Source organism: Spea bombifrons, chromosome 2 (genome assembly GCF_027358695.1).
Source record: "Spea bombifrons isolate aSpeBom1 chromosome 2, aSpeBom1.2.pri, whole genome shotgun sequence".
NCBI lineage: Eukaryota > Metazoa > Chordata > Amphibia > Anura > Pelobatidae > Spea > Spea bombifrons.
The window spans coordinates 25582211-25596408 of NC_071088.1; the positions used below are offsets into that span (position 1 = coordinate 25582211).

Below are 14198 nucleotides of genomic sequence, written 5' to 3' on the forward strand. Positions count from 1 at the left end.
AAGAGCTGGAGCAGGAAGCGGATAGTGCATGTGCTGAGTGTGCTCGATTGCTGTCTGCAGAACAGGAAGTTTGGGCAGTAGTGTTTACTGAATTACTGGTTAGCAGAAATATGTCTCCCTACAAAGAAGTTAAAGTCCAGGGGTATGAGGAATACTGCCAGGAAGTGGAGAAACACAAGGGGAAGACAGTGTTTGCTTATTTTTCTGGGAGTAAGAATGCAGATGGAAAGAGCTGGTGCCCAGACTGTGTGAAAGGTACTGAATCCTCATCTGCTTTCCCAAGCAGTGTAGGATAACGTTTCTGTGATTGTAGGCAGTGGGGACAAGAGCAAATTGTATGATTAATTAACCATCACTTCTGTTGATCTGTCTTAGCTGAGCCGATTGTGTTCGGCGAATTGGAGAATCTACCTGACGATTCGGTGTTCATATACTGCCAAGTTGGAGAGCGAGCATAGTAAGTCAGCTTAGTAGATTGCAATAATGCAACAATATTTGTTACCAAACTGTACAGTAGCAACTCGATTAAAGGGACACGCCAGCCATCATATGAAGTTGAATGTGTATGACAGCCAAGCGTCCCATTTGAGTGATCGTTTTCTACCTCTTGCAAGTGCTTCAGCAAAAAGGTCTGAGCTGGTCCTGCATAATCTGTGTTTTTTGTTATTTATTGAATTGTATAACGCCATCATATTCAGTGGCGCTGTACAATGAGTAAACAGGACATAACAGACGAGGCGAGGGCTCTGCTCAGAGGAGCTTGCAGCTTAATCAGTAACGTAACTTTCAAGAAATCTCACCGATTGAACTATGAACAGCCATCCAATGTCTCGTTGTAGTAAAATAATAATTCAAACTCTTTGAATAACAATACAACAAACTCTTTGAATAGCAATACAACTAACTCTTTTTGTCCCTGGCTATACATGTTGTACTTCATGCTTTGTGTGCCTAGCAGGAAATCTGCCCCTACAGTCTTTGCTGCAAACTAATTAGAAGTGGATCTCTCGTTGATGATCAGCCAAGTCTTTACTGTCCATCTCTGTTTTTCTTTTAGCTGGAAAGACCCAAACAATGAATTCAAACAAAACCTCAAGCTGACGGGTGTTCCGACTCTCCTCAAATGTGGCACGGTGAGCTCTAACATACGATGCTTGTATGTTTAAAATGCCTCAAGTTGCACTGACTGTCTCCCCCTTAGACGGCTCTGCTGAAAGCAACGCTTCTTGCGCTTGCAAAGTATAAGTCCCATTTCAGTCAATGGGAGAAGCAGCGCCGCCAATTACACAAATGCCATTTTTAACTACTGTTGCTGATATACATGTGGTTGGTGTGCTCTCTAAGCATGTGCACAAAGATTACATACCGATGCTTATTGCTTTTAACAGAGGCAGCCGAGAGAGGACTTAAATGAGTCTTATTTCCTTTCTCGGATAACTAAGCAATGCATGCTCCAATTTAAATTTTAAGGGTGGACGAGGCAAAGAGAGAGAACCTCAGGACGGGAAACTCATTTGATAATGTTCTGCAAGATTTATACGCAGGTTATTAGCTCTCATGATGTGAACTATTACACCAATTAACAAACACAAAGCACACTCGGCTAAAGACTACAGCGGCCACAGTTCCCTTTAGGGAATTACAGTTCTATGGTTTATTTAGGAGACTCTCTTAATTAGTGATGAATGGTCTTGTAAATTAGCATTCGTGGAATTATCCTGAGAAGTTGAGTATCTACATTATTTAATTATATAGCGAACGGCTGTAGTTTAAACGCTTGTAACCCTGAATGCTTTCCTTTTTCAGAGCCAGAAGCTAGTAGAAGAGCAATGTCTTAAGGCTGATCTGGTGCAAATGTTGTTTTCTGAAGACTAAATAGTGTGAGAAATGTGCATATTGTGCCTATGGAAACAAGAAAGCAAGTCTATTTTAATATTCATTTCCTCTACAAACCCAGAGAGAACAAGATTCATACGGAATAGTGTGCCCCCGCAAAATAAGGTTTTAGGATCCATGGCTTCAGGGGTCCAAACAGACCGTGAAAATAATTGTTTATACGATTGTTGATTTTGTTTTACTTTATCGCAGTTGATAAACTATTTACCATACATAAACTAAATTTACAATATCACTCTTGTGGAACTCTTAAGACATGACACAGAAAGAAGATCGGCTTTAAAACAGGAGGAATCAAAGTTTCCGTGGGAAAAGTTATACTGTAATTTTGTAATTGACTTAAATTGTTAGAAAGCTGCACTTAAAAAGTCAATGTTCAGAAATAGTAATGTTGGAAAACTTACATCATATTTACCCTTGTATTCTGTGCAATTCAGCAGGTCTATGGCCATACTTAACTAGTTAAAGGAGACCTTCAATCACCCATTTTGCATGAACCCCGTTCCATTTTAATGCATGCAAAGTGGTAGAGGTAACTGACGGAAAACACTCATTTTGTTCCATTCCTGTAAAATTCCAAAGTATATTCAGTTGGTATGCTATTATACCTTTCTATTCTTGTGCACGCATTAAACTCTTTAGTTCTGTGAGTGACAAATAAGAGCACTTTGCGGTGGAGGCGCTAATACCACTCCGTTTTCTAGATGATTTATAATGACTAAATGATCAAATAAACAATGTTTGATTTAAAATATCCAGTAATGCGCCTCGGCCTATTTTTTCCCAATACAAGGTAACTGAAAACATTTTATTGAACATGTAACGTGACACTAAGTAGTCAATCTAACAGCTTTTCATTATGGCGAAAAATAAATGTACGATTGCAATGCAGAATAAAGAAAAGAAAACATGTGAATGCTACTATTTATTTATAGCATAGGAAATGTAACTTAATAGAAAAACCGGTGCTTCAGAAGGGTGATCGTGCGATGCATGTAATCGCTCAAGCGTGCATAGATTCAAAAACACCAAACAACATTTAATTCTGAAACATGTTTATTTCATAATAAATATACACCTTGAAGGTAGATTTCTTCTAACAGAACTCGTTACACAAAACAGACCCATTGCTGGTATAGAAGAATGTCAAAGAACTCAGTGGACAGAGAAGCATTCAACGCTGCTCAGATCTAGGATGAGTTTTGTCTATTGATGTGTTAGTAATGCTATTTTAAGACGAACAAACGCAGAGGAATAGACAGTGCAGACCGTACGCCGGTGCTATTAGTAACAACTGTTCCTTGGAGTTACATCCAGTATAAATCAGCTATGATCCTCTGTGCTCATCTAAAAGGTACGTCATTACACTGACCAAAATGTCTCCGGTCCGATTTATCTTTTCACCGAAATGTGTAGACAAGGAATGACCGATTGACAAGCAGACAGCCATTGTGTTGCCTGGTGCAAAGTGCACTTTACTTTAACCAGGTTCTGCATCTGTAGTTGGTGAGGCAAGTAATAAGGCAAGTAACCATATTGTCCATAAGTTACTTGATATCTGGCAATATATTTTGACTAGACAGACACATTAAGTGTGAACATCATTTTCCAATAGTGTTGTTCTGCTGTTGCTGTTCGGTCAGGGCCTGCTGTAGTCTCATGCGCTTGCGGGAGTAGTGCTGCCAATGCAAAATCTGCTGCTCGTCTATGAATTTGGCACACTGGGCATTCACTAGCTCCTTGCGGAAGTGTTCGTACTGCAGCAATTCCAACATGTGCAAGCACTGCGGGTACCTGGAAGGGCAGAAAAGTGGGGTGAGAAATTTAGAACAAAATGGACGGAGATGAGCAATTTCAGAAATATCTTTTGAGGCAAGACCAGTACAGCAATGCCAATGTTTAAGGACAATCCTTCTTCACCACTGATGGTTGTGACCGACAGGTCCACACTTAAATAAAAATATTAAATGATGGCCTCTTAAAAGCCTTTCAAGTGTGAAAGCACATACTAGATGGAAGGGAGTTTTTACTTTGGAAAAACATCTCCGATCCTCCTTTCATGCTGATGATGAATGTAATGGAGGTTCTAATCCACAAAAGCAGGTGGACCAGACCTTTGTTATATTATTTGAAATAAAATAATAATGGCTACCTTTAGCAAAGGGGCCAAATGGTTGCATAACAAGAGCCTAAAAGCTCTCGGTGAAAGACCCCAGGTTGTCTACTATCCATAACTACGCACTATGTTTTATGCGATTGTGATTACCACTAGAAACCTGTATACTAACTGAAAATAATGAAACTGAAGTCTAAAGGAGAAGAATAACCAAGGCTGGGATACTGGTAATCTTCATTTCCACAAACAATAAGTTATATGAAACTTCTTTTCACATATGAATAAGCACTGCTTAGTATGTTAAAGCCACTTCTCATCTCATTAGTATGGCTACAAAGTAAATCTAAAGGACACAAACTGAATTAAATCTACAACATGCGACATGTTATTTTGACTTTATATTTATGACTGTTCGGTATTGGATGCTTATTTTATGTTAGAGATCATTCATGAAGCTAATGACTTTCCTGCTGTACTTACTTCAAGTATTTGGCATAGTCTGGATCCTTCCAGTACAGTAAGTACTTCAAGTAATTCACAAATGATTTGTCTTTGAAGTATCCTCTTTGTGCTAGAACTATAGAAATATAAGAGTGTTAGAAGGCTGTATGGTTTCATTATATTCAGAGCAAGTCCTGCAGAGATATATATTTAACAATCGACTAGGTCATAAGTCTGTTTATACCGGTAACTTCTTTATTTACATATAGATGGATATGATGTCACTCCTTTGTAAGGGCTAAAAGGCTGCTCAACCATAGGGTGCCTGTATGCTGGAGCACAGGAACACTGTATATATAACTGGACCCACTGTTATATTATAATTTATTTTTTTCTCTACAAAGTCACATAAATCATAGCTATAATCTATTTGGAATAAGGTTTAGGAGATAATTCCCCTTCCGGTTCTCACAATTTAGGTAGTTCGGGTTTGCCAGACATTGAACAAATTCCAACTCCAACTGGAATCGTATCCGTGACTGTTCATCTGCAAATGTAAACACAGAAAGGGTTAAATTCAGTAAGTTGTGGGTGAAATAGTATTCTAGGATCAGAAAAGGCTTCCTCATTGACGGCTTCTAAAGAAATGAAACGTACAATCCAACTGGAGGCTTTACGTACACCTATACCGAAATGAATGATATTGGAAGGGTAATCATTTCATCAGGCGTCTTCTACGTACGTTAAAGTAAAAGATGCGTAAAACGGACGAACACCGTCAAAAAAGCCATTTACCTGTCTCCATGGCCGGTGCCGCCATTCTGCTAATCAAGCCGGAAGGCTCCAGTCGCCCAAATTAGCGGAACCAATGAAAATCCATCGGCAATATTAAGCGGAAGCCGCAAAAAGTAGGTGGGGCTTTGGAGATGCGGTTCAAGCCTCGTTTTGAAAGCTAGCGGAATTTGTGTTGAGAGTTTTTTTTTTTTTGAAACTCATTATTTGCGATGAAGGCAGTTGATTATGTTATTGGATTCGCGCGTTGCTATCCTGTAGTCGAATAAAGGTGTTTTGGGGCACTAAAACACACATCGCCTGCTGGAAAATAATAACCAGCAGAGGGCAGCGCAGCCATTTTTTACTCAGACATAGAACCATGGAATTTGTCCGCATATAGGATCTATTCTATCCTTATGATCTACCTGTTTTTTTGTCAGATATGAGTGTTTGCTTCAAGGATTTCTCCAGCTATAATTAGAAACTTAATTCAAATTACTCTTAACTACCCCCTTTAAAAGAACACCTCTGCAAAAGTGGCATAAAAAGGATGCTGCTCTGTCAGTCACAAAAGAAGAAAGGGGCTTCGGAACAATTAATTTTAATTACTTATAGAAAAGCAATAAATCCAAACAAAAGCAGAGGGCTGTGTTTAGTAAATGGAGGCACTGGTAGCAGGAAGAGGGAGGTGGTTCTGCTGCTTTACAGATCTGTGTATCGCGTACAGCTCTGGAGACCCCATCTCCAGAAGGATATTGGCACATTGGAGAGATTAAAAAAAGGGATATTTGGAGAATAAAAAATATCCTGAAAGACTAAAATAGTTCAGGAGGAATGGCTTAAAGGATATATCTGATGGCATGGGAGATGTCATAGAAACATTTCAATACAAAGTACAGTAGGGAAGTTTAGTTCAAAGGAGGAGAAATGTTAGAACAAGAGGTCATAGTCTAAAACTATAGGGTCCGAGGTGTAGATGTCATGTAAGGAAGTTTTACTTTACTGAGAGGGTGGAAGATACTACATAAAGCTATACGGAATCTAAAACAAGATCAGGGACTGATTAAGATCCGAGTCTTACAACAGGAAAAATGGGCAGACCGAGTGGTTCTTATTAAATGAGTACGGGAGGGGGTGTTAAGTGTTAAATATTGAGTTATTATATGGATTAAAGTGTATATGATGGCGGGGGCATCATTATATGTACAATTGCAAAGAAAGGGGAGGGGCTTGTAGTTTAACTGAATGTTTTACAAAGGAAAATTATGAAAGGCATAAAGGAACTTCAGCTTTTACATTAATGAAATTAATGCAAATGTATGCGATTTTGGTCATTTGCGCAATTAGTTTTATCCAATTCGAAGTATCGGAACGATAACACTACATAACAGTTTTCATGCTATTGTTATGTGTAACTTTAATTCACAAGTCATTTAAGTAACCTTTGGCCTTTGAATGTGTTCTGATGGGAATATGTACTGATGGTAAAAACTCTTGCACAACGTGATTTAGTAGAAAGGCTTAGATGTTTTAAATAAATAGTTTTTGTTATTTTGCTGAATGTACTTTTTGAGCTTACAGAGGTAAAGCGTGAAAAAATGATTGGGAACATTTTTATTGTATCAGTGCTATGCTGCGCTTCTTCATCTGTGGTTTTGGAAGTCACGAAATCTGTGTATTGTTAGAATGTTCCAAAAATGTTTAGCTGATTTAAAATATATTTATTAAAATATTTCAACATAACTTCTAAGGATGCCATTAATGATGCGCATATCTAAATCACATTTCCCAATTTTCTACCAAAACAGCTGTCAGGATTCGGCCCCAGCCCTGCAAAGTTCCAGGCGTGGCCGCCCCTTTAAGAGGTCTGCCTGGAGTTGATCTCCTCTCCACAGTTTGCTGTTTTGTTTGTGTGTCTGTATTTTATGTACATTTGCCTTCTTTCCTTTATTCATCTGAGGATCTCGGTTCCTCTCTCCTCTCCCCATGTCCCGTTTGAGATATCCTATCCTTGCTTAAAGGAGAAGCGTCTGAGGATCTCGGCTCCTCATTCCATCCCGTGTTCCTTGCCTTTGTGGCGTCCTGTACCATGTATGTCTTGTCTGGTTCTGTGTATTTATGTTCAGCTGTGTTGGTTTTGCTATATCTATGCCTCCCTCACCTGAAGCCTATGTCATTTCCACACCTGACTTTATCAACAGGCTTATATCCCTGCCTCTCGGTGACAGAGGTGTGAGTTCATTAAGATACTTTGGAGCTATAGGTCATGACAGGTCTGTCTCTTGGATTTGCCATTTTGCCTGCCTGCCTGCCTGTACCTTTTTGACCTGCACTACCTATTGGATTTGCCCAAAGTTTGTTTGCTACCCATCCCAGACACTTTTTGATTCTTACCTGGACTATTCTAACTTCGTACTCCCCAGCAGTCTGTATACTTGATATGCCTCCTACTCTGCTACCTATGGTGATATGTATCTGCTTTGTTTAATATATTCAAACATTTGGCTTTTGTCTCATTTGTGAAGTGTGTCTATCACTGTGTGTGCGTTCTTACACTCCTGTGCCCTGGACTCCAACATCCAGTAAGGGCTGAGATACGATGAGCCTGACAACAGCTTACAAATAACTGATGCAATACAAAATGTTCAGCCAGTTAGGAAGAAGAGGTCAAATGCATGTTTGTGTGTCACAAGCACATGGGACATGTAATCTTTGTATCGAAGTGTTATTAAATATCTCAGAAAGTGACCACAAACAGACTGTTTGTGTGCTTTTAATTGGGGTAGGATTAATATACCTTCTTTAAAATACTTCATAATGCAGTATAAGCTAGCAAAATGTCAGTAAATAATATGGTAAGTTAAATATGTAGAACTATTCTACTCGTGCACCCTGTCCTACGTAAATGGCGGCACAATGGCTAATAACATACAATGGAAACTTGTGCCATAAGCCTCCGCTCATCTCAGCCTAGAATTTCCATCTGCACGGCTGCACATCCTGAATAGCGTACATCATTCTCCACTGACCTGAACGCAGTAAATTCCATCCAGACGGATGCACACGGTTCAATCTTCAAACTGTCTACTTATTCAGATCAGAGACAACCATGATCTGTTCCATTGGTAGTGTGACTCCTGGTTTTTAAATTAATTTTGTGTTTAAAATGCTTAAATTGTTCTAACCCTTCCTGTGCCCTGTACTGTGCCCCTGTAAAAGCTACTATACATGGATGCTGAGTCCAGTCTGTCCGTTTTCCACACCAATGCCAAAGAGCGCTGCTGGCAGGGACACCCTGTCACTGGAGCAGCAATATCTGTAACAGCCATTGGCCCATCAGAAATGTACCTAGTGTCCCAGGAGGCCAGTTAAACTAAGCCTCAGACTCTATTCAGGTATAAACATTACATTACAAAAAGTCATTCCCATGGCACTGTAGACTTAATTTTGAAATACCTCTTTTTAAGTTCAATTCATCTTTTTAAAGAGAAAGAAAAATTAAGTGACCATGTTAAAGTACAGTATTCTTGAATTCATGTGCTGTGTCCTTTAACATTAATGGTGAATATATGTAACATAACTCACCAATTCTCAAGGGAAAATATTTTCCCCCATGCCAGTCCAGATTTTTCATCTGGGAGGTATGAGTGTATAGAAATGTGTGCACTAGTTTGGAAGGCTACCAAAGAATAAAATGACTTTTTTTACCCCATTTTGCTGACACTTTAAGCCCCAGTGTAGTCGGCACATTTCAGCTTCCCACTGCCCCATGGTTTGCTGTGGCAAGATATGAAACCATACTTTTCAAAGATTGTACAAAATATGCTCGTACCATAACATAAAATTTAATACCACAAAATAAGCCATATAAATCTCTTATTAAAAATCTATATTATATGACTCCGGCGAAACAGCCGAGTCTAACTTCAGCCAGCATTTTGTGGCTGAAATTACTGTAAAGAAGCATTTGTGCCTCTATGTGACCATGAAGCTTTTTTGGTGTTAGCAATTACTATTTTTTGCCTAACCTCAGACGATGAATACTTTCTTGCTAACTGTACATATGTATATTCAATGATTTAGTCAATCTGCCTTTATGAAAAATAACCAGATTTAGTATTTGTGCATTTAGACTGATTATATGTTCCTGTTTCCTGTTCAAGGCCGTACCAGAACATTTCTCATACATCATGTGGCCTGGGTTCCAAGCATACTATGTACTTATCTTTAACACCGTCTTTAATTTGTTGTGTAGTATTGTGTTTGTTTCACAAACACGCCAGTCTGTTCAAATCAAGACTACTAAATGACACAAGTATATAATCACTTAAGTGCTTTATATATATTTATGTAGCATCTACTGTTTCATGTGGTTACACTGATTTTTCAAGGTAAAAGTTCAAATAAAATTTCTTACGGAAAAGTCATTTAAAGCAAACAGAACAGATAAATGAATTTTCTTCTTTCTCTTTATACGATGGTGCATGTGAGGAGCAGCCAGAAGCCTGACCTAGGTTAGTGCCCTGAGCCGAGCCCTGAACCTACCTCAAGCAGGGTCACAGTCCCAGGCTATGCGCTCTCCATCAGAAGAGAGGGAAGAGATACTATATAGGAAGTAGTGTTAATGGGCTGATCTTCCCAGCAGACGCACTGAGCGGAGGCGCATCAAGCCTGGTTGCCCAATAGAGTGGTCTGACACAGTAATGAGACACAGACACGGTACAACTAGCATAATCTCATCAATGTCCTGTCATGAAATTATATCCATCCTCTTCTCCCTGTTTCACAAAGCTCCTACCATTTTATTACTCGTAGCATAGACATAAATGGGCAGACTAGATGGGATGAATGCTATGTGTCTATATTTTTATTATTAAAGATTGTGCTGGTTTCTTTCTTAAAATAGGCCTAGGTTTTGCATAATATCATGTTTTCAGGCAGCTGCATATGTATATTTTCTGTCATTGTCGACTAGACAAACGCCCTGAATCATTATCATAATGCCTTGTGGTAAACAATAGAATCACTCTGACTTTGAAGGTCTATAGGGGAACAGACTTCATTAGCATTGCCATAAAGGATCAGCCCGGTTTGAGGAGGCAAAGTCACACCAAAGTATATTTTCATAGGAATTTTCTTTTATGATGTACAAATAATCATGTTGATCCTAGCAATGGAATCTGGTTCCGTGGTGTACAGACATTGTATTACACTTTCGTTGCTTTAGAGATATACTGTACTGTACTGTTCAGTGTATACATCCTTTAATGTTCTATAAACATTGTATGCATGGTCACTTCTAGAAGAAGTTTGGGTATGAGACTTTAGGTCATAGCCATAATCCTAATTCTACCAATATATTCATTTTATGACATTTATTTCAATTAAAAAATCAGGTTCTCTTTACATCAATGATACTACAATTTCCATAATTCCTTTCAAATGCAACACAAATGTTATGAACGTGTTCCATATTATTGCTCAATTGGATTTGTTGCAGTATTTTTCCAGGATCAAACGTACGCCACTATGTTTATTTTGGATCTTAGTGTGTCAGAATGTTTTCTATGTATAACTGATAAGACCCACATGATGTGCATGAAAGGATTTTTAGGAAATCTCAAACCTTACGATGTTCATGAGTTTATTTATACATGTATTTCTGTGCAGGGTACAGGGTGTGTAGAGGGTACAGAATGTATTATGCTATCCGGGAAGTTCAGCACTGGAAGTGCTAGATATTAGGGGAACTGCTTGTTAACTTGTGTTAATTTATCGATTTTCTGTCCTACAGACTTTCCTACCCTCACCGCCCAGTTTGTTTGTAATTTTATTAACCTGTAAAAAATCAAATTAATCAATACATATAGTGTTCCGAATAGCATAATGTAATATTTGTCTTACATGTTATCTACCAAGTCAAAGCCATGGTAAGGATTATTTATGAAAACTAGATGAGTTCTGCAACTTCTCCTGTATGCTTGTAACATTTTACTGTCTTATGAAGAGCCAACCCTGGTCGGTTTTTCCTGCAAAGAGGGCTGACATGATCCCACAATTCTGGATAACTCAACATCCACATTGAAACATTTATTTTTTTACCAACGCAAAAGGATCCAAAGAAAGCAATAACGAAAGCCCTTTTAAATAGGCAGGCTTCAAATTTGTTCCAACAGATATTATTCAAAACTCCAATTAAATCATGTAACAAATCATATAACGGCCTCCTAGAGTCCTGTGTTTGTTTCCTACAACCATAACCTTTCAGAATCTGCTTTGACAAGAAGTCTTTAAACATATGCTGCTTACCCAATAACTTAAAGAAAAAAGATAACCTATTATACACCTATCAATAAATGACCGTGAAAACCCCTTCTTTATTAAATCCAGGACAAAAGCTAAAGCCGTTTCAATTTTGGCATCCAACAGGTCCACACCTTGAATATTAACAAAACCTGCCCATAATTCCCAAGACCTCCTATAGCTTTCCCAGGTACTTTTAGATAAAACACTTTTAGATTAAAACACTTATTGGAACCCTTCAAGCTCTTTGGAACTCTCAATCCATCTTTCTCTGCCTGGGGTGCCAGCTCCTTGAAAAGCTTGAAATCAAAGCGTGACAGAGCGTCAGCTATAACATTATTTTTCCCAGGAATATGTTTGACTTTCAACCGAATATTATTAATAAGAGAAATATAATATACGCCTCAATAAATTAATTACTGGTACAGACTTTGCTCCAGCAATTCCAGCAAAACTAAATTCCTAGTCCATCCCGCTTCATGCCACTCTGGCGGCCAACTAGCTACTGCCCATTTACCCTGCCAGAAAATACCAAAACCTGATGCCCCTGCTGCAGCAATAAAAAAAACTCAATCATCATTATTATAAATAAACTCTTCTTGCCAGATAGCTGCACCATTAAAATCTTTAAGAAACAGATTCTAAACTACCAAATCTTCTCTAATCTGGCTTGTAACCCTCACTCTGTAATAATGTACCTTTTTTCCAGCAATGGCTTTTGCCATCTGCCTAGAAAAAACTCTGCCCATAGGAATTACTCTTGTAGCAAAATTTACCAAACCCAGTAATGACTGAAAACTATTAACCGTCACCTTTTTTGCTTTCAAAACCACCGTAATTATGAACCTCAGCTTAACAATTTTATCCTCAGGCATTCTAAACAACATATTAACAGTATCAATTTCAATACCTAGAAATTGCAGCGATGTGGTTGGAAAAACGGTTTTCTCATGCGCCAACAGAATACCAAAATAATCAGCTAAGACAAAAAATTCATGTAACAACTCTAAACATTCTGTACTATCAGCCTTACCTATAAACAAAAAACCATCTAAATAATGGATTACTGAATCCAAACCTGAAACCTTTCTAACTGACCAATCGAAAAAGGATCCAAAAGCTTTAAAACAAAAACATGAAATAGAACAGCCCATAGGCAAACATTTATCAAAATAAAATGCACCATTCAACTGGAAACCTAAAGACGGAAAACAAACGGCAAGATTTTTAATAATTGGCAAGAGCTGCCTCAATATACACTCTATCCTCGTCCTTCTCATGTTTAGACAAAAACTTCTCAGATGTGGGTAACAATGACAAAATGTCCACATAATCACCATTCCAAATTTTCTCCTTAATGGCATTATTCAAATGAAACCCACGTGGAGACATCTCACCATCTAAAGACTCTTTCATACAAGACTCATTAACAATACTCTTAACACCATCACCCCAAGCCTGCAATTCCTTAAAAAAAAACCTACTAATGAACCCTCGTCTCACTTCGTCTCACTTAGTCCAAATCAGGAGTGTTTAAAAGGACTTGTCTTGTCCTCTGCCCCACCCAGCCAGTGGAGAAGTAACCCCGGCGGTGCGGAGCACCTTTTAGTTTGTTTAGAGCTCAGAAAGAGCAAGGGTTTATTCTTAAATCCAAATACTGGAGCAGTTCATTGAACATTTGTTGACATGTGAAGCACACAAAAATATAAGTGCAGTCATCATGCTGTTTCACATTACTTATGGAAGGCTGGCATTGTATGTATTGTCCTGAGCACATCTTTTATTTTGATCATCCCAGATGTATAGACAGGACCCATTGCTTGAAAGGAATTTGCAGACCATGTGTGCCTGACCTTACACAGGTATTGGGTAAACATTGCAACAACTGTATGGATTTGGGTACTAAAGAGCACATTTCCATGCCATTGGTGTGAGCGGCATCATGTCTTCTAAATAGTTTTTTGGGGCGTTTTAGAAGGGAACCTATGTTATCTTATGTTTTAATTAACATTAACTTTACAATTTTCTTTTAACCAAAACACATTACTTCCTCACTGAAGATATATCAGTGATCACCAATGGAAGTCCCTACAAATAGGTAGGATTACCAAAGGTCTTAATGGTAATATATGTCTTTATACAGATGATACAATTGTGAAACAAGCCAAATGGCAAATGATTTAGGTAAATTAGAGGAACTGAGAGCGTGTCAGCTGCAGATTAATGTTGATAGATGTAAAATGATGCACTTGGGGCGTGAAAATCCCAAGGCAGAATATAGCATTTGGGGCACTATTCTGTAAGCGACAACAGAAGCGAGGGACTTCAAGTAATTATTTTTGATGACTTAAAGGTTACCAGACAATGCAAGAAAGCATCAGAAAAAGAAAACAGAGTGCTGGGTTGTATAGCGAGAGGCATTACTAGCAGAAAGAGAGAGAGAAAGGTATCTATATATCTTAATAGATATCTTAATCAGATCCCGCCTAAAGTATTATGTATACTTTTGGAAATCTCATCTCCAGGATAAAAGACTATCAGGAAAGACTAAGGGAGCTCACTGTGTATTGCTTGGAGGAAAGAAGAGAGATGTGATAAAACGTATTTAAATATTTAAAGGGATTTAGCAAAGTTCAGGATGTTTTGAACGAAGACAAATATTAGAAAA

The 14198-nt window shown here is 38.3% G+C and overlaps 2 protein-coding genes across 2 annotated transcripts; one reads left to right on the top strand and one right to left on the bottom strand.

Annotated features, from left to right (window-relative positions):
* Positions 1-23: 23 nt before the first annotated feature.
* TXNDC17 (thioredoxin domain containing 17) lies at positions 24-1918 on the top strand. The gene is made up of 4 exons (XM_053457204.1): positions 24-255; positions 376-457; positions 1058-1133; positions 1807-1918. Exons 1-4 carry the CDS (start codon positions 111-113, stop codon positions 1873-1875), a joined length of 372 nt encoding a protein of 123 aa, XP_053313179.1. The 5' UTR covers positions 24-110; the 3' UTR covers positions 1876-1918.
* Positions 1919-3374: 1456 nt separating this feature from the next.
* Positions 3375-5345, bottom strand: MED31 (mediator complex subunit 31). The gene is made up of 4 exons (XM_053456919.1): positions 5249-5345; positions 4926-5000; positions 4493-4589; positions 3375-3690 (listed from the first exon to the last, which is right to left on the bottom strand). Exons 1-4 carry the CDS (start codon positions 5271-5273, stop codon positions 3498-3500), a joined length of 390 nt encoding a protein of 129 aa, XP_053312894.1. The 5' UTR covers positions 5274-5345; the 3' UTR covers positions 3375-3497.
* Between the last annotated feature and the right edge of the window lie 8853 nt (positions 5346-14198).